Here is a 19825-nt window from a genome sequence, read left to right as displayed (position 1 = left end):
ACAAAGATCTGCTGTCCCCGGTATGAGCTATCTATATTAGTACCTATATATAGACAGCGGTATGACTAACCTCTCATATAGCAACTACTTCTGACCTACCTCATAAGCACCTGCACTTTTATTGAATGCTTCACTGCATTTTAACAATATATTCTTATTTTTTGGCAGCCCAATTATGTATTTACATCAGAAAAGAATCATGTTAATTTGTCTCATGCTCCTCATTAGTGCTCCTCCATTGTTTTACTATTAACTGTCTCTGTTTCTGCGATTCATATTTTTTTCCTGTATAAATTATAATTAATAACATTTTGTAATTTTTTCACTATTATATGGGACTCTGACTTGAAGTTTTTTCCTCTTGTTTCTTATGTATGGAGGAGGATGTGGGGCCCATTATACTGTATACTGGTTGGCCCACGACTTTGTCAAAGTTTTCATGTTGTGAGTTTTACATTCCTGATGTACATGGCAATAATGGAAAGCTGCTAACTGGACTTTGCTACAAGCCTCCTAATATAGCTGAACACGTAGAGGATGAAATGCTGCAACAAATTAAAAAGGCAACAAAAACAAGTCATGGTGAAAAGTGTTGGATCCCTTGAAATTGTTCCAGAAAATGAAGTAATTCTCCTAGAAAATTATTGCAATTACATGTTTTATTATACACATTTATTTCCTTTGCGTGTATTGGAACAACACAAGAAAACAGAGAGAAAAAGGCAAATTGAACATAATTTCACACAAAATAAGCCGGACAAAATTGTAGGTAAACAACTTTGTTTCAAGCATGTGAAGCTCGTTCAAACGCAATTGTGGCAAGTAACAGGTGTGGGCAATATGAAAATCACAGCTAAAACTAGATAAAAAAGGGAGAAGTTGATTCAATCTTTGCATTGTGTGCATATGTGTGCCACACTAAGCATGGAGAAAACAGAAAAAGGAGAAGAGAACTGTCTGAGGATTTGAGAACCAAAATTGTTGAAAATATCAACAATTTCAAGGTTATAAGTCCATCTTTAGGGATCCGCATGTTCCTTTGTCCAAGGTACGCAGCATAATCAATAAATTTACAACCCATACAGTCAAATATGGTGGAGGTTCAAAGGTGTTTTGGGGTTGGTTCGCTGCTTCTGGCACTAGGTGCCCTGACTGTGTGCAAGACATCATGAAATCTGAAGATTAGCAAAGGATTTTGGGTCACAATGTAGTGCCTAGTGTCAGACAGCTGGGTTTGCGTCCTAGGTCATGGGTCTTCCAGCATGACAATGACCCCAAACATACTTCAAGAAGCCCCCAGAAAATGGATGGAAACAAAGTGCTGGAGAGTTCTGACCAGCAAGGAGTCTGGATCTAAATCCCATTGAACACCTGTGGAGAGATCTTACAATTGGTGTATGGAGACAAATATTACAGTTTTAGAGTCCTCAGTTTTTGATACCATCTTTTCAGTTAGCCATTAGTCAGTAAGCTTTCGAGACTACTCAGGTCTCTTCATCAGACATAGTATAACACAAAATCTGAAGAGTCACATATTTATACACAACATGGCACAGGAATAATGCAATAGATGAGACAAGTGATGTGAAGCAGAAATATCAGTTTTGGAAAGGGAGAAGCAGTTGTGGCCGTAAAAATAAGTGGCCACAAGTAGATCTATTCTTTTTGTCTTTTTTTGTGTGGCGATGAGAATTCATCCTTGTTCTAAGTTTTTGCCTTGTCTCCCCTACATACAGACCCCCAGTTGGACATTTGGTACATATAATTAAGTACATTAGATGTGATGAAGCTGAAAGTACCTGGGATCTTGTGGTCCTGATGTGAGTTGGGATCTTTATCTTGTCCGTGGTCATTATAAATGGACAGGTTTTACACATACAGTTGGTGAGGATGAATTTTGTAAGTTTCACCACAAAGGTGAAACTATCCTCCCGGTCAGTTTGCTTTCCCTCCCAGTACCTTTTCATTCTAACAATGTTAGGTTTTTGAGAGATTATACTTGTTCCTTCTATTTTTTGCTCTCCTTAGCTTGCCTTCTTTGCCCTATATGAATGTGTTTTTGTTTCTCTTTCAGGGTTTTCGTATTTTACTTCATACTTTTCTTTCTCCTTGTTGACAGTGTGTTGCAGCCTCCCCTCTGGTTCCTCAGGAGGTACGAGAAACTCCTCAACGGCTTATTAAGGAGTTAGGTCTGTGGTGGTGTTTTTAGTTGTGCAGCTAGGGCCTTTCTTGTCTGTACAGAGACTAGTTGGGTGTAGTTGTGGCATTCTCCCCTGTGTGGGTTCTCCAGTCATTATCAAGATGCGCTTTCTGGTTAAAACATTTCCCACATTTTGAGCAAGAAAAAGGCTTCTTCCCTGTGTGAATTCTCTGATGATTATTAAGATCTGATTTCTGTACAAAACATTTCCCACAATCTGAACATGAAAAAGGCTTCTCCCCTGTGTGAGTTTTGTGATGTTTTATAAGAGTAGACTGCGCTGTAAAACATTTCCCACATTCTGAACATGAAAATGGCTTCTCTCCTGTGTGAATTCTCTGATGGTTGATAAGAGTTGATTTCTCTGCAAAACATTTTCCACATTCTGAACATGAAAAAGGCTTCTCCCCTGTGTGAGTTCTCTGATGTGTGATAAGCTTTGATTTCTTTACAAAACATTTCCCACATTCTGAACATGAAAATGGCTCCTCCCCTGTGTGAGTTTTGTGATGTTTTATAAGAGTAGACTGCGCTGTAAAACATTTCCCACATTCTGAACATGAAAATGGCTTCTCTCCTGTGTGAGTTCTCTGATGGCTGGTAAGAGTTGATTTCTCTGCAAAACATTTTCCACATTCTGAACATGAAAAAGGCTTCTCCCCTGTGTGAGTTCTCTGATGTTTGATAAGCTTTGATTTCTTTGCAAAACATTTCCCACATTCTGAACAAGAAAATGGCTTGTCCCCTGTGTGAGTTCTCTGATGTGCAATAAGAGCTGACTTCTCTGTAAAATATTTCTCACATTCTGAATAAGAAAATGGCTTCTCCCCTGTGTGAGTTCTCTGATGTGTGATAAGAGATGATTTCTCTGTAAAATATTTCACACATTCTGAACAAGAAAAAGGCCTCTCACCTGTGTGAGTTCTCTGATGTTTGATAAGAGTTGATTTCTCTGCAAAACATTTCCCACATTCTTAACATGAAAATGGCTTCTCCCCTATGTGAGTTTTGTGATGCTTGATAAGATTTGATTTCTTTGCAAAACACTTCCCACATTCTGAACATGAAAATGGCTTCTCCCCTGTGTGAGTTCTCTGATGTATATTAAGATGTGATTTCTGTACAAAACATTTCCCACAATCTGAACATGAAAATGGCTTCTCCCCTGTGTGAGTTTTGTGATGCTTGATAAGATTTGATTTCTCTGTAAAACATTTCCCACATTCTGAACATGAAAATGGCTTCTCCCCTGTGTGAGTTCTCTGGTGCTTAAGAAAACTAGATTTCCGGTTAAAACATGTCCCACAATCTGAACATGAAAAAGGCTTCTGCCCTGTGTGAGCTCTCTGATGTGTGATAAGAGTTGATTTCTCTGTAAAACATTTCCCACATTCTGAACAGGAAAATGGCTTCTCTCCTGTGTGAGTTATCTCATGCCTAACAAGATTTGATTTCTGATTAAAACATCTCCCACACTTGGAGCAAGAAAATCTATTCTTCGCTGTGTGAATTTTTTGATGTTTAAGAAAAGACTTTTTGAGAGGAAAACTATTTCTATATTCTGAACGTGAAAATGTCTTCTTTGCATTAGGAGCAGTTTGTTTTTTAATGCTTATTTTGTGAGTTTGATTTTCTTTAGTAGTCGGTAATGAATCAGAAGACAGGACGTGTTTCATAGGACCGGATGACAGATCTTTGCTGTGAAGGGATGATGGGATATCTGGAGTAATGGCATTCACTTCAATTGTATCCTGTGGGATCTCAAGATCATCTGATTTGAAAACTGAAGATGTCAGCTGTCCCTCTGATCTCCGGGTACAGTCATCTGCCAAGAATAAAACCAATTATTATTTTTTAATAAAAAATCCTTGAATTTTATATTTTTGAACATTTCTACTTAAACTGTCTGTAAAAAAAGGCAAGTTATATAAAAAAATGCACTTATTCACCAGGACAGTGACCATCTAATAGAAAACCTCATAGGATGAACCAGTGGAGCGTGGTGTTCAACTGTTTGTTCATTCTGCCTCCCCAATATAGAGTAAAAGGCGCAGGCTCTGTCCAGCCACTAAGATTAGGTAGCCTGGGACCAGTAGTACCATCCAGTCTGGCGGTATGGGTGTGTGCTGTCCAGCTGGAGTAATCTGCTCCCTGCTTCAGCCATTTGGAAAGCACCGCACCCTACTAAAGCTGGAAGCATATTGCCGGAAGCTTCCAGATCCAGCCTTGTTCTCCTCCGGTTCAGTCCTCTGTGCTCAGCTCCCGGCTTGTGTATTTGGTTCCTGTTGTGACCTCGGCCCGTTTACTGACTACTCTTGTGTCTTCTGATCTTGTACTTTCTCTGCCCTCCTGGTTCTGATCCGGCCACCTGACTATTCTCCTTCCCATCTCACTCCACAGAATAGCAGGTAACACCGTGGCCCAAGCCTAGGGGTCTCTGTGTAAGTCCAGATCCATGTAGAGGGGTTAAAGGGTGATGAGCAAAGTAATTTGTGAAATCTGTAAATGGAGTAGATAGTGACAAGCCTGTTTGTGGTGGCCATCTTTTGAGCTGCCAGGTGACCATGAACAGCGCCCCCAATACATTGTGTCTGCGAACTATTCCAGCAAGATCTGCATTCCTAATAGCTAAATGGCGCTCCTTCCCTTCTTACCCTGCCATGTGCCCAGACAGTAGTGTACAACCGTATATAGGGGATTGTCAGATTCAAGAGAAGTTGGAAATAATTTGTAAGGTCCATTTGTTTCCTATTATCCTTTGTGAAGAATTCCAGAATTATCACCACATAAAGTGACACACGTCAAATATGAAAAATGGGGCCTGATTAGGAACAAAAAACTGTCTGCGGGAAGGGGTTACATCAGAGGATTACTGAAGTCAAAAACTGTGACTATAGAGAATAACACATCTACTGAAATGATCAAACTCAGCAGTCTTCATCAGAGAAAAATGAGTAACTAGTGGTGAAACCTCTCTGGGGTAATTAGAGTCTGGAGCTCGGTGGCTCTTCATCATCTAAACTATCGTAAGGGACAATATTTTCTGTCAGATGAGTGTCAAGAAGAAATATTAGACATTGAAAGTGAAGTTTTTTACAATACTGCAGAGCTGAGGGGTCTTAAATTTAGATATCGGGCATTTGGAAGAGACAATGGAGATCTTTATTCAAAGACTACCAGGGAGTTACAGACTCACATAAGTGAGGCCGGCCGATCCCACCACAATCAGACTATCATACAGGATGAAATTGAAAAAAAAAGAAAGAATATATAAACATGTAACATCCCCAACAACAATGTATGAGGGGAGAAATCCAACACTAAACCGGAGATGCACTCATTTATGGTGGACCATTGGAGGTATGATGAGTCCTGACCAGAAGAGTAGAGAAAGTATTAGTGCCCCCATTTCAGGAGAGATTGTGCAGTAATCTGAATTCTTTAGGATTGAAAAGATAATGGAATTTATGACGTGGAGTGAATCCATGAAACCAGGGCTCGAGCCATGCCACCACATCTCCTGGAGGCGTGAATAGATGTATATTACAGTCATCAGCCACGCACAGCTTAGAGATACAGTTAGGTCCATATATTTGGACAGAGACAACATTTTTCTAATTTTGGTTCTAGACATTACCACAATGAATTTTAAACAAAACAATTCAGATGCAGTTGAAGTTCAGACTTTCAGCTTTCATTTGAGGGTATGCACATTAAAATTGGATGAAGGGTTTAGGAGTTTCAGCTCCTTAACATGTGCCACCCTGTTTATAAAAGGGACCAAAAGTAATTGGACAGATTAAATAATTGTAAATAAAATGTTCATTTCTAGTACTTGGTTGAAAACCCTTTTTTGGCAACGACTGCCTGAAGTCTTGAACTCATGGACATCACCAGACACTGTGTTTCCTCCTTTTGATGCTCTGCCAGGTCTTCACTGCGGTGGTTTTCAGTTGCTGTTTGTTTGTGGGCCTTTCTGTCTGAAGTTTAGTCTTTAACAAGTGAAATGCATGCTCAATTGGGTTGAGATCAGGTGACTGACTTGGCCATTCAAGAATATTCCACTTCTTTGCTTTAATAAACTCCTGGGTTGCTTTGGCTTTATGTTTTGGGTCATTGTACATCTGTAGTATAAAACGACGACCAATCAGTTTGGCTGCATTTGGCTGGATCTGAGCACACAGTATGGCTCTGAATACATCAGAATTCATTCGGCTGCTTCTGTCCTGTGTCAGATCATCAATAAACACTAGTGACCCAGTGCCACTGGCAGCCATGCATGCACAAGCCATCACACTGCCTCCGCCGTGTTTTACAGAAGATGTGGTATGCTCTGGATCATGAGCTGTACCATGCCTTCGCCATACTTTTCTCTTTCCATCATTCTGGTAGAGGTTGATCTTGCTTTCGTCTGTCCATAGAATGTTCGTCCAGAACTGTGCTGGCTTTTTTTGATGTTTTTAAGCAAAGTCCAGTCTAGGCTTTTTATTCTTGATGCTTATGAGTGGCTTTCACCGTGCAGTGAACCCTCTGTATTTACTTTCATGCAGTTTTCTCTTTATGGTAGATTTGAATATTGATACGCCTACCTCCTGGAGAGTGTTGTTCACTTGGTTGGCTGTTGTGAAGGGGTTTCTCTTCACCATGGAGATTATTCTGCGATCATCCACCACTGTTGTCTTCCGTGGGCGCCCAGGTCTTTTTACATTGATGAGTTCACAAGTGCTTTCTTTCTTTCTCATGATGTACCAAACTATAGATTTTGCCACTCCTAATATTGTAGCAATTTCTCGGATGGGTTTTTTCTGTTTTTGCAGCTTAAGGATGGCTTGTTTCACCAGCATGGAGAGCTCCTTTGACCGCATGTTTACTTCACAGCAAAACCTTCCAAATGCAAGCACCACACCTCAAATCAACTCCAGGCCTTTTATCTGCTTAATTGAGAATGACATAACGAAGGGATTGCCAACACCTGTACATGAAATAGCCTTGGAGTCAATTGTCCAATTACTTTTGGTCCCTTTAAAAACAGGGTGGCACATGTTAAGAAGCTGAAACTCCTAAACCCTTCATCCAATTTTAATGTGGATACCCTCAAATGAAAGCTGAAAGTCTGAACTTCAACTGCATCTGAATTGTTTTGTTTAAAATTCATTGTGGTAATGTCTAGAACCAAAATTAGAAAAATGTTGTCTCTGTCCAAATATATATGGACCTAACTGTATATCATGGCACAGGTGTATTGTTTTTTATGTAGTTTATCAAAATCCTGTTTGAAGTTAGTTGGTTTAAAAAGAAATTGAATAGTCGGGATAAAGGGAAACTCTGTTGTTATTGTACAGAAATTCACACTTGGCCATCACTGCACATTTAATGTTATCGATCAAAAAAGCAAACTTTGGCCAGAAAGACTGGACCTAGTCTTGTAGGGACCATATGAGAACATTCAGCAGCACAGAAGGGAGAGAAGGTAGATTCATCCAATAAGATATCAGGGATCCAGGAAGCCAACAGCATCATTACCCTCCGCTTTCTCTTACAGGCCCATCAGAATTTTACTTCAAGTGATTTTCTCACTTGTCAGCACATTCTACGTACGCTGTCATTTGGCTTTGTAGTTTACAGACTTGGGCAGGTGACGGTCAGCGTCTACTAATCCCAGGGGGTAGGTAGATCCTCCAGGTTGTAAGTTCTATAGAAAAGGGCTTTCACAATTACACAAAGTAAATTGAATATTTTCAGAAGGAGGAGAATGTTGTGGTCTAGAGGGAAAATGGTGATCACATGATTGTGATACGGCCGGACTACACCACCGATAAAGCAGCCACAGCCGGTGACTGAGAAGAATCTGTGACTTCTCTGCATTTAGTGGTTACTACTCACCTGGGTAGTCATATGTAGGAATCTCCTCCTTACACCGCTCATCACCCCTCACATATGTCTCTGTAGTATTAATAGGAGTCAGATCTTCACCCTGAAACAAATATTATAAAAGTTAAAGACAGATGGAGAAGTCACATGTGTGATCGGCTCTAATCCTGCCATCTCCACCGTTCTCATAACACAAGTATAAAACATAATAATGGTGGATAAAACAAGACTGAAGACATGACTTTTACAGCTGTCTACACATAATAGGGGAAATCTCATGACACCTTCTCTCCATCTACCTGATGATCCTGAGGAACATTGGGATCTTCTTGTTTACAGTCCTGTGGAAGAAGAGGACGGGGACATCTCTCTGGTGTTGTCCTCTTACTGGATAGATCTGGAAGAAACACATACAGGGACTGAATTCATTCTTTACATACAGATAATTATAGGCCATGTGTATTTAGTCCTGTCTATTACCTGGTGATGTGAGGGGCTGGGGAACCTCCATCATGATGTCCTTGTACAGATCTTTGTGTCCTTCTAAATACTCCCACTCCTCCATGGAGAAATAGATGGCGACATCCTGACACCTTATAGGAACCTGACACGTGCAATGATACCGTCATCCCCCGATCCCTTCATAGTATTACTGTATAATGTCTCAGCATTCCCAGCAGTGTCACCTCTCCAGTCAGCAGCTCAATCATCTTGTAGGCGAGTTCTAGGATCTGGTCATTGATGTCCTCATGTATCAGGGGGTGAGGTAGAGGCCCCGTGATTAATCTCTGGTTATGGAGAGACACATTAATAAATCTCACTACAGACATTTCCAGAGTCCTCACCTCTCCAGTTCTGTCCATCTGTTATTCCCATAGATAAGAATGATGTAATGTGACGTCATCAGAATCTCTCACCTCTCCAGTAAGCTGGAAGAGGATCTCTAGGGTGAGGTGTAATATCCTCTCCACCATCTTGTCCCTGTCCATATCCATCTTTGAAAGGTAAATCAGGAAAATTTTCTTATATAGACGATCTTCACTGAGAGGATCAGGTAGACACCTGAACGAGAAGAAGATGAGCCGATGTAACATCATAAAAATCCTGTGTAATAATACAAGTACTGGAGATAATAAGGGAAACATATGAGGAGATTTATTATTTTTTAATTAGTTTTTTCTTTACATCTAGTAATAAAACCTTTATATATTAGGCCACAGACAACAAGCAATTTCTTCCTCAAAGTCTGCAGCTGAATACGTTTCTCATAGACTCACCTTCCATAACGCTAATTCTCGTCTCATTTTCTGTCACTGGAATTGGCATTAGCAATAATGCAGGAGATATTTATTTCACGTGACATGAGAAATAACTACTTCATGATGAGGCAACATCTTCTACTACGGATCTAAAACCATATTTGGAGACAGTCCGTCACTGACTACATCACCACTGGCCGTCTGTATGAATGTTTCCCGTCTTCCCCGAACTGTAATCTTCTATCAAGTTAGATCTCATGTCTGATTCACACACAGAAGTTTGAGGCTTTTATAAAAGCTGTTTTGTTTGCACAAATGCCGCGGACAGAAATTATTTGATACTAAAGTCTACATGTACAATGTATTATGGGTTTTATTTCTAGCCTTAGGCTTTCCTATATTACAAGAAAAAACCCAGAAAAAAAGCAGATATTAAAAGGTTTCAAAAGAAAATTGGCACCAACAATTCTTGTAAAAAGAAAAAACATGCAAGAAGCAGAAGACACATTGTGTAATTTTTTAACATGTTATAAACTCTTTTGGGCACCAGAACATAGATGTACACCTCAGGGATGGCACAGGTGCGGCTGCAATAAAATCCCTGGCAGTTTAACCACTTGCTCCTGCAAAAAGCAAACATGGCATCTAAGAAGGTGTGACAGAGTTCGGCTGAATGCCCTCCTCCCCCAAGTACTGGGCCTGTAATGTACAAAAGTCTATTAGGCCGGGCCAGAGGCAGAGTTCCATAACTTACTTTTTAACGCCTCCATAAACATTAGACTAAAGTTACATGGAAGCACTGATTTTGGTTGACTATATAATGTATTTGGGGACCTCCCTACAGATGCAGTCAGTCATACAAACCACAGGAAAGCTGGAATATTTGTGTATGGGGGAGTCTGGAGAGATAGCCGTCTGCCAAATGATCATTCAGCCAATACTTATCTCATGTGTATGGGGCAGTTAGTATTACACTGACAGGCAGTGATAATACACGGCACTACAGTAGTACAGTCCATCACCTGAGCAATCAAAGGCTTCTGTGTTGTATGATCGCACTAATGAGAGTTATTTTAAAAAGTTTATAAAAAAGGTTTAAAATTTTTTTTAAAGTGAAAATATCACAGTTTTAGCAAAAATAAATATTTGTCACTATAAGGAAAACATGCATATAATGAGAAAATGGAGAGGGAGGTCAGCTCACTGTTTATTTAATGCACCTTGTCTGAAGAACACAGCATGGAGCCGCCCTGGTCAGGGACTGTGAAGACCCGCGTGGCAATACTTTATTGAACCACAAAGCGGACATTAAACATACAGAACAGTCCAGCAAATACCCAAGATGGTACATTACACAGTCTCATCCTTCCATCTCCGCCCGCCTGGGATAGAACAGCTGCGACTTTGGAGACTTCCAGGGCCAACTACCTCAACCAGTAGCCCTCCGCTTCTGGTGGGCCCCCACAGAGAGATGGTAGCGGCAAGCTTAGGAAGTCAACAGTCCATCGAGGTACAAGACCAGGAGACCCGATGTTCCCATCCTGGCCTCTCTGAGAGTTTCCATGGGACCAGACGACCGGTGGGTCCCTCCTGGCAACTCCAACTGTCTCCATGGGTTCTAGGTGACCAGTGGGTCCCTCCTAGCAACACCAAAACAGCATATCCATGGGGCTAAGTGACTTTTTCGTCCTCTCCTGGACTTCCCTAAAGTATCCATGGTCTCTTTGATGGTTAATGGAGCAGATCTGAAACTTTCCAGTGAGGGCTGATACCCTTTGACTAGAATCATGTAGAATACAAATCTGTGTCTCTTTAGATGCCATGCAATCCATCTACTTTCCTGAAGGATCTCTCTCATTCTCCTTCCAAAGTCCTTCTGATGTTCCGTGATTCTCTGTCCCAAATTTCATTCTGTCTACAGCACTACTGACACCCCTGTTTATATTTACATCTGTGTGAGGTCATAAAGGCCAGGTAAAAGAGGTAAAGGTGCAGAGATCACCTATCATTGTTTGAGCTAATGTATTTACATAGTTGGTATCACAGGGGCTGTGGTAAATAAACTTTCAGCTGACTTAGTACAATTTGTCATTAGCACAGTAAACACGATTGCTTCCAAACGAATAGAATTCAGCATTCAGGGTTATACAAATACTATGACCTTTTTGATCAGCAAGAGAAATACAGCCCCTGACAAAGCTACTGTAGTAGCGATACGCGTAGGGCTTACCTCTCTACAGTGGAAACCCTCCGTAAGTATCTATGCCCTACGTGTATTGCTACTACAGTAGCTTCGTCAGGGGTCGTATGTTTTTAACCACTTGTGTGTCCCTACATGAAATAAAGTTGCTATTGTATTTATTATTTGTAGTAATTCTTATTATTTTGGATGTGCATTATCTCACTGTGCAAGCTTTTCTCTACCTACTTCTTTATATGCTTTGTTGCACAGTTACCATTGCCTCCCGTATCCTATTTCAGTGATTTAGATTGTGTGGTGCCGACTGCCAAATATCTTAATAGATTAATGTCTTCTAATTAGTGTTGAGCATTCCGATACTGAAATATCGGGTATCGGCCGATATTCACGGTATCGGAATTCCGATACTTAATTCCGATACTTTTACAATATCGAATACCGGAATCGGAAGTTCCCATAATGCCTGCGCTCTGCAGTGTCTGTGAAGGATGACAAGCTGGATGGCAGCGCTCAGCTGAGATCCAGCCTGTCATCAGAATGCCATCCCAGCGGGGGAGAATTCTCCTGATTGTTTAAAAGCCGGCGCGCGGTAAAAAGCCGCCGGCTTTTAAACAATCACACAGCCCCATACTGCTTCCCCGCAGCCTCCCACCCCGATCCTCCGCTCCCCTCGCCACCTCCAATCCCAATCGTAAGTTAGGACCGGGCGGGGAGCTAGCAACACCAAGGAGCGGGGAGCGAAGGACCCGGGCGGGGAAGCCGGCAGTGAAAAGACTTCACCGCCGGCTTTCCCGTTCTGTGCTGCGCTTTCCCGCCGGTTATTTCAAATGACCAGCTGAGGTATCAGGTGATGCCGATCAGCTGTTCATTTGAAGTAGCCGCGGTGCCCTCAGAGGGTTCATGTGAGTTCATGCTTGACTGCATGAACTCACATGAACTTTCCCACGGCCGCACAGGTCAGCCTCACCTCCCAGACCATCAGCCCGTCATGATTGGTGTGTGTGCGGGTGTCTGTGCGTGTGTGTGCGATGTCTGCGTGTGTGTGTGGGGTGTCTGTGCGATGTTTGTGGGTGTGTGCGGGTGTGCGCAGTGTCTGTGCGTGCAGGCAGACATAGGCCGATGTGACACTACTACTCCCATCGGCCTATGTCTGTCCCCCGTCCACTCGTGGCAGCAGGATCAGCTCGATGGGAGCAGTAGTTCCCATCAGCCTGATCCTGCTATTTAAATTGCCCTGCTGTGCCCCAATAAATTTTAAATACATGTCATTGGTGGCCAGTGGTTACCTACAATAAATTAGTTCATACATTACCTGTCCCCGCCGATCGCCACCTAAAATAAAGTAAAAAATAAAAAACTACACCTATACTCACCTAGACACCTAATTCCCCGAAGCCATCGATCTCCTGTAATAAAATATAAAATAATAAACCACAACCTTATCCTTACCCCTCCGTAGTAGTCCACGAGTGTCCCACGAAGATCTCCAGTTCAGAGCAGCCACATAGAATGTGACCGCTCTGAACCGCCGCCGCCGCTAGAATGATGGGGCCGTAAAGCAGCCCGGTCATTGCATAAGCGGGTTCGTCGGAGTTCAGGCAGCGCTGCTCCGGTTAGCTGCTTTACGGCCCTGCTGTATCGTGAGAAATTCCCACGGTACAGCACTGCCGTAAAGGAGGTCTCCGGAGCTGCGCTGACTGAATGCACTCCGGTGACCTCAGTCAGGGGCTCCCGCTGCCGGGAGCGGACGTGTTCCCGGCAGCGTGAGCTTACAGCAGCCATGCACAGCTGTCACCATCTCCAGATGTGACAGCTGTACATGGGAGATCAGCGTAGGAACGTGGACAGGTAACTATTATTTTTAGTAAACTAAGAATTAAATAAAATGGTGTGTTTTATTTCAAATAAATTATTTTTTTTCTGGGTGTAGTGTGTTTTTTCTTTTTAACACTTTGTAGGTTAGTAATGGGGGTGTCTTATAGACGCCCATCATTACTAACCTGGGCTTCATGGCAGCTGGCGCTGACATGAACCCCAGCCCTATTACCCCCTGCCACCGCACCAGGGCAACGTGGAAGAGCGAGGCTAAGTGCCAGAATTGGTGCATCATATGGATGCGCCATTTCTGGGGCAGCTGACGGCTGGTGTTTCTAGCCTGGGAGGGGGCCATTATTCATGGCACCCTTCCTGGGCTATTAATATCAGCCCCCAGCTGTCTGCCTAGCCTTTGCTAGCTATTAAAATAGGGGGGACCCCACGTCATTTTTTTTGGGGGGGTCCCCCATTTTAATAGCTAGTAAAGGCTAGGTATTCAGCTGGGGGCTGATATTAGTAGCCTGGGAAGCTCCGTGGGTTTTACCCCCTTCCCAGGCTTCAAACATCTGCCCCAGCCGTCTGCTTAACCTCCGCTAGAGACTAAAATTATGGGGGATCCCACGCCATTTTTTTTTAAATAAATCCTTTATTTTAACACTAAATGACATTTGAGGAGTTAATAAAGATGCAGTCCCTAAATTATTATTTATTTTTTAATTAATTTTTCCCAAAACTTTTGACGTGGGCTTCGCCATATTTTTGTATGCCAGCCAGGTACAGCATCCAGCTTCTATGAACGCGCCATTTTTCGGGGCGGCTGCGGACTGCAATTTTCAGTGGGGGGGGGGGGCAGAAAGCTTGGGCCTCCCTGTGCTGCAGATTCCATCCCCCAGCTGCCTAGTTGTACCTGGCTGGACACAAAAATAGGGAGAAGCTCCATTTTTTTTTTTTTTTAATTATTTCATGAAATTCATGGAATAATTAAGAAAAAAAGGGCTTCCCTATATTGTTGTGTCCAAACAGGTACAAATAGGCAGCTGGTGGTTGGGGGCAGCCCGTTCCTGCCTGCTGTACCTGGCTGGACACAAATATAGTGCAAAGCCCCACGTCAATTTTTTTTAAATTATTTCAGGAAATTCATGAAATAATTAAAAAAAATTTATGTGGGGGCTTCGCCCTATATTTGTGTCCAGTCAGGTACAGCAGGCAGGAACGGGCTGCCCCCAACCACCAGCTGCCTATTTTTACCTAGCCGGACACAACAATATAGGGAAGCCCTTTTTTCCTTAATTATTCCATGAATTTCATGAAATAATTTAAAAAAAAAATACGTGGGGCTTCGCCCTATTTTTGTGTCCAGCCAGGTACAACTAGGCAGCTGGGGGCTGGAATCTGCAGCGCAGGGAGGCCCAAGCTTTCTGGGCCCCACCTGCTGCAAATTGCAGTCCGCAGCCGCCCCGGAAAATGGCGCGTTCATAGAAGCGCCATCTTCTGGTGCTGTACCCAACTCATCCAGGGCCCTGGTGCGGTGGCTCACTGGGTAATAAAGGGGTTAAGGCCAGCTTGGCATTATCAGCTGGCCCTAAGCCCGAAATTCATGGGGTCACGCCAATATTAGACATGACCGCCATGAATTTCTAGTAAAGTATTTAAAAAAACACAACACCCAGAATAAAGTCCTTTAATTGAAATAAAGACACAATTCTTTATTGTTCTAAATTAAACCATACTTACAGTCACGCCCATTCCAGCTGAAGCCAACGATCTCCTTCAATAAAAGAAAAATAATAAAGCAACCTCATCCTTACCTTTCCATGGTTCCCACGACAGCTTCAGCTCTGCTACATCGAGATGACAGGCTGGACCGCAGCAGAACGCTGCCATCCAGCCTGTCATCCCGCAGACACTGAGAAGCACAGGCATGCTTGCACTTCTCAGTGTCAGGTTGTGACGGCATAAAGATGAGCCGAGGTCATGTCCAATGAACTCAGCTCACCTCATGCACGTCACTGACAGCGTGGGAAAATTCTCCTGCACTCAGCGCTTCAGCGTGAGAATTCTCCCACGCTGTCAGTGACATAAATGAGGTGAGGTCATGTCCAATGAACTCAGCTCACCTCATGCACGTCACTGACAGCATGGGAAAATTCTCCTGCACTCAGCGCTTCAGCGTAAGAATTCTCCCACGCTGTCAGTGACATACATGAGGTGAGGTCATGTCCAATGAACTCAGCTCACCTCATGCATGTCACTGACAGCGTGGGAAAATTCTCCTGCACTCAGCGCTTCAGCGTGAGAATTTTCCCACGCTGTCAGTGACGTGCATGAGGTGCGCCGAGTTCATTGGACATGACCTCGGCTCATCTGGATGCCGTCACAGCCAGACACTGAGGAGCGCAAGCATGCCTGCGCTTCTCAGTGTCTGCGGGATGACAGGCTGGATGGCAGCGTTCTGCTGCGGTCCAGCCTGTCATCTCGATGTAGCAGAGCTGAAGCTGTCGTGGGAGCCATGGAAAGTTAAGGATGATGTTGCTTTATTATTTTACTTTTATTGCAGGAGATCGTTGGCTTCAGCTGGAATGGGCGTGACTGTAAGTATGGTTTAATTTAGAACAATAAAGAATTGTGTGTTTATTTCAATTAAAGGACTTTTTTCTGGGTGTTTGTGTTTTTTTTAAATACTTTACTAGAAATTCATGGTGGTCATGTCTAATATTGGCGTGACCCCATGAATTTCGGGCTTAGGGCCAGCTGATAATGCCAAGCTGGCCTTAACCCCTTTATTACCCAGTGAGCCACCGCACCAGGGCCCTGGATGAGTTGGGTACAGCGCCAGAAGATGGCGCTTCTATGAACGCGCCATTTTCCGGGGCGGCTGCGGACTGCAATTTGCAGCGGGTGGGGCCCAGAAAGCTTGGGCCTCCCTGCGCTGCAGATTCCAGCCCCCAGCTGCCTAGTTGTACCTGGCTGGACACAAAAATAGGGCGAAGCTCCACGTATTTTTTTTTTAAATTCATGAAATTCATGAAATAATTAAGAAAAAAAGGGCTTCCCTATATTGTTGTGTCCGGCTAGGTACAAATAGGCAGCTGGTGGTTGGGGGCTGCCCGTTCCTGCCTGCTGTACCTGACTGGACACAAATATAGGGCGAAGCCCCACATCAATTTTTTTTAATTATTTCATGAATTTCCTGAAATAATTTAAAAAAAATTGACGTGGGGCTTCGCACTATATTTGTGTCCAGCCAGGTACAGCAGGCAGGAACGGGCTGCCCCCAACCACCAGCTGCCTATTTGTACCTGGTTGGACACAACAATATAGGGAAGCCCTTTTTTTCTTAATTATTTCATGAATTTCATGAAATAATTAAAAAAAAAATGCGTGGAGCTTCGCCCTATTTTTGTGTCCAGCCAGGTACAACTAGGCAGCTGGGGGCTAGAATCCGCAGCGCAGGGAGCCCCAAGCTTTCTGGGCCACCCCCGCTGCAAATTGCAGTCCGCAGCCGCCCCGGAAAATGGCGCGTTCATAAAAGCGCCATCTTCTGGCGCTGTACCCAACTCATCCAGGGCCCTGGTGCGGTGGCTCACTGGGTAATAAAGGGGTTAAGGCCAGCTTGGCATTATCAGCTGGCCCTAAGCCCGAAATTCATGGGGTCACGCCAATATTAGACATGACCACCATGAATTTCTAGTAAAGTATTTAAATAAAACACAACACCCAGAAAAAAGTCCTTTAATTGAAATAAAGACACAATTCTTTATTGTTCTAAATTAAACTATACTTACCATCACGCCCATTCCAGCTGAAGCCAACGATCTCCTGCAATAAAAGAAAAATAATAAAGCAACATCATCCTTACCTTTCCATGGTTCCCACGACAGCTTCAGCTCTGCTACATCGAGATGACAGGCTGGACCGCAGCAGAACGCTGCCATCCAGCCTGTCATCCCGCAGACACTGAGAAGCGCAGGCATACTTGCACTCCTCAGTGTCTGGCTGTGACGGCATAAAGATGAGCCGAGGTCATGTCCAATGAACTCAGCTCACCTCATGCACGTCACTGACAGCGTGGGAAAATTCTCACGCTGAAGCGCTGAGTGCAGGAGAATTTTCCCACGCTGTCAGTGACGTGCATGAGGTGAGCTGAGTTCATTGGACATGACCTCACCTCATGTATGTCACTGACAGCGTGGGAGAATTCTCACGCTGAAGCGCTGAGTGCAGGAGAATTTTCCCACGCTGTCAGTGACGTGCATGAGGTGAGCTGAGTTCATTGGACATGACCTCGGCTCATCTTTATGCCGTCACAGCCAGACACTGAGGAGCGCAAGCAAGCCTGCGCTTCTCAGTGTCTGCGGGATGACAGGCTGAATGGCAGCGTTCTGCTGCGATCCAGCCTGTCATCTCGATGTAGCAGAGCTGAAGCTGTCGTGGGAACCATGGAAAGGTAAGGATGAGGTTGCTTTATTATTTTTCTTTTATTGCAGGAGATCGTTGGCTTCAGCTGGAATGGGCGTGACTGTAAGTATGGTTTAATTTAGAACAATAAAGAATTGTGTGTTTATTTCAATTAAAGGACTTTATTCTGGGTGTTTGTGTTTTTCTTTAACTTTGACTATGGGGTTAGTAATGGGGGTGTCTTATAGACGCCTCTCCATTACTAACCTGGGCTTGATGTCAGCTGGCATTATAAGCTGACATCAACCCCAGCCCTATTACCCCACTGCCACCGCTACAGGGCAGTGGGAAGAGCGAGGCTAAGTGCCAGAATTGGCGCATCCTATGGATGCGCCATTTCTGGGGCGCTGACGGCTGGTGTTTCTAGCCTGGGAGGGGGCCAATATTCATGGCACCCTTCCTGGGCTATTAAAATCAGCCCCCAGCTGTCTGCCTAGCCTTTGCTAGCTATTAAATTAGGGGGGACCCCACGTTATTTTTTGGGGGGGGTTCCCCCATTTTAATAGCTAGTAAAGGCTAGGTATTCAGCTGGGGGCTGATATTAGTAGCCTGGGAAGCTCCGTGGGTATTACCCCCTTCCCAGGCTTCAAACATTTGCCCCAGCTGTCTGCTTAACCTCCGCTAGAGACTAAAATTACGGGGAACCCCACGCCAATTTTTTTTTAAATAAATCCTTTATTTTAACACTAAATGACAAGTACAGTAATCAACACTGTCACTGTACTTCATATATATGTTACTGACATGTTTCTATCTATCTAATCTATGTGTGATTCTCTATTCTTTCTATTCTAAATTGTCGGGTACCGCTGCTGAATTGCCAGCCGGCTTTTTTAAAGAGACGGTGCATGAAAACACCAGTATTTTTTTAAATAAATCCTTTACACTAAATGACAAGTACAGTAAGCAACACTGTCACTGTACTTCATATATATGTGACTGACATGTTTCTATCTATCTAATCTATGTGTGAAGCTCTATTCTTTCTGTTATAAATTGTCGGGTACCGCTGCTGAATTGCCGGCCGGCTTTCTTAAAGAGACGGTGCACGAAAACACTAATATTTTTTTAAATAAATCCTTTACACTAAATGACAAGTTCTGTAAGCAAAACTGTCACTGTACTTCATATATATGTGACTGACATGTTTCTATCTACCTAATCTATGTGTGAAGCTCTATTCTTTCTGTTGTAAATTGTCGGGTACCGGTGTATGTGTAGCACCCTGAGGATTCGGCTGCTACAGGAGTATTGCACCTCAACCCAGAGGTGTGATATTCCACTCCCGGGTAAGGATGGAGTGTGGAACTGAGCTCAGATAGACTGCATGCACTACATACATCCCATTCCAGAGGAGCAGGCCGACGGCACTCCCACTTAGAAATGTGCAGGTGCGACCGAGCCTGTTCCTGGCTGGAGTGGGAGGGGGGAGGAACATCCCATGTAGTGTAGGGGCAGATAGGGGGAGCAGTCTGGGTAGTGGTAGGAGCTCATTGGGTGCTGGTCACCTGAGCTCACACATAGAGGGATATATAAGGAGGGCACCAACTTAGAATCAGGGTCAGACGCAGAGGGTCAGTCAGTCAGTGCAGAGGACAAGTCAGCAGGAGAGGAGGAGCGGAAGCTGGCAGAGGAGCAGCTGAAAGAAAGAGAGGCCCTGAAGAGAGAGAGTGGAGTGAAGAAAGACCCAGAGGGGGACAAAGAAGGGACCCAAGAACCCAAATAAGAACACCGGGTGAGGAGTCAGCAAGAGGGTACCGGAACCCAAGCTGGTGGGGGCAAAGACATTCCCCAGCCAGAGACCGGAGACCGTGGGCAGTGTCTGTCACGGTCACCCACTACATTCACCCTGAAGGCACACCACAGGAAGGGTCAGGGAACCTAAGGCCATAGGTTGCCCAACAGAAGGCCCGAGGGAGCTGGACTTAGGTGAATCACTGGTGGGGACGGCTGAAGTAAGGACAGAGGGAGAGCTCAGGGCCACGCTCCGGACTTGTTTGGGGGTTGGCCGGATCCAGGACC

The 19825-nt window shown here is 43.9% G+C and overlaps 2 protein-coding genes and 1 pseudogene across 2 annotated transcripts in view; 1 reads left to right on the top strand and 2 right to left on the bottom strand.

Annotated features, from left to right (window-relative positions):
* LOC141171898 (uncharacterized) overlaps positions 1–19825 on the top strand; it is an 819676-nt gene that overhangs the window by 156793 nt on the left and 643058 nt on the right. The window lies entirely within an intron of this gene.
* LOC141172904 (uncharacterized) lies at positions 1847–6942 on the bottom strand (annotated as a pseudogene).
* On the bottom strand, positions 8347–8985 carry LOC141172903 (gastrula zinc finger protein XlCGF66.1-like). Its single transcript, XM_073657522.1, has 3 exons — positions 8758–8985; positions 8552–8675; positions 8347–8468 (listed from the first exon to the last, which is right to left on the bottom strand). Exons 1-3 carry the CDS (start codon positions 8932–8934, stop codon positions 8347–8349), a joined length of 423 nt encoding a protein of 140 aa, XP_073513623.1. The 5' UTR covers positions 8935–8985.

The sequence above is a fragment of the Phyllobates terribilis genome, unplaced genomic scaffold (genome assembly GCF_046119375.1).
Source record: "Phyllobates terribilis strain yellow unplaced genomic scaffold, ASM4611937v1 Scaffold_12__6_contigs__length_324123572, whole genome shotgun sequence".
Classification (NCBI taxonomy): domain Eukaryota; kingdom Metazoa; phylum Chordata; class Amphibia; order Anura; family Dendrobatidae; genus Phyllobates; species Phyllobates terribilis.
The sequence above is the reverse complement of the archived record's forward strand: the minus strand, read 5'-3'. Positions and strand labels throughout refer to the sequence as shown.

Coding starts and splice junctions, on each gene's coding strand:
- LOC141172903 (XM_073657522.1), bottom strand. CDS start 8,934: ATGGACAGAACTGGAGAGGTGAGGACTCTGGAAATGTCTGTAGTGAGA. Junction 8,676..8,757: donor TTGAGCTGCTGACTGGAGAG/GTGACACTGCTG, acceptor TGCACGTGTCAG/GTTCCTATAAGGTGTCAGGA. Junction 8,469..8,551: donor CCAGCCCCTCACATCACCAG/GTAATAGACAGG, acceptor TGTTTCTTCCAG/ATCTATCCAGTAAGAGGACA.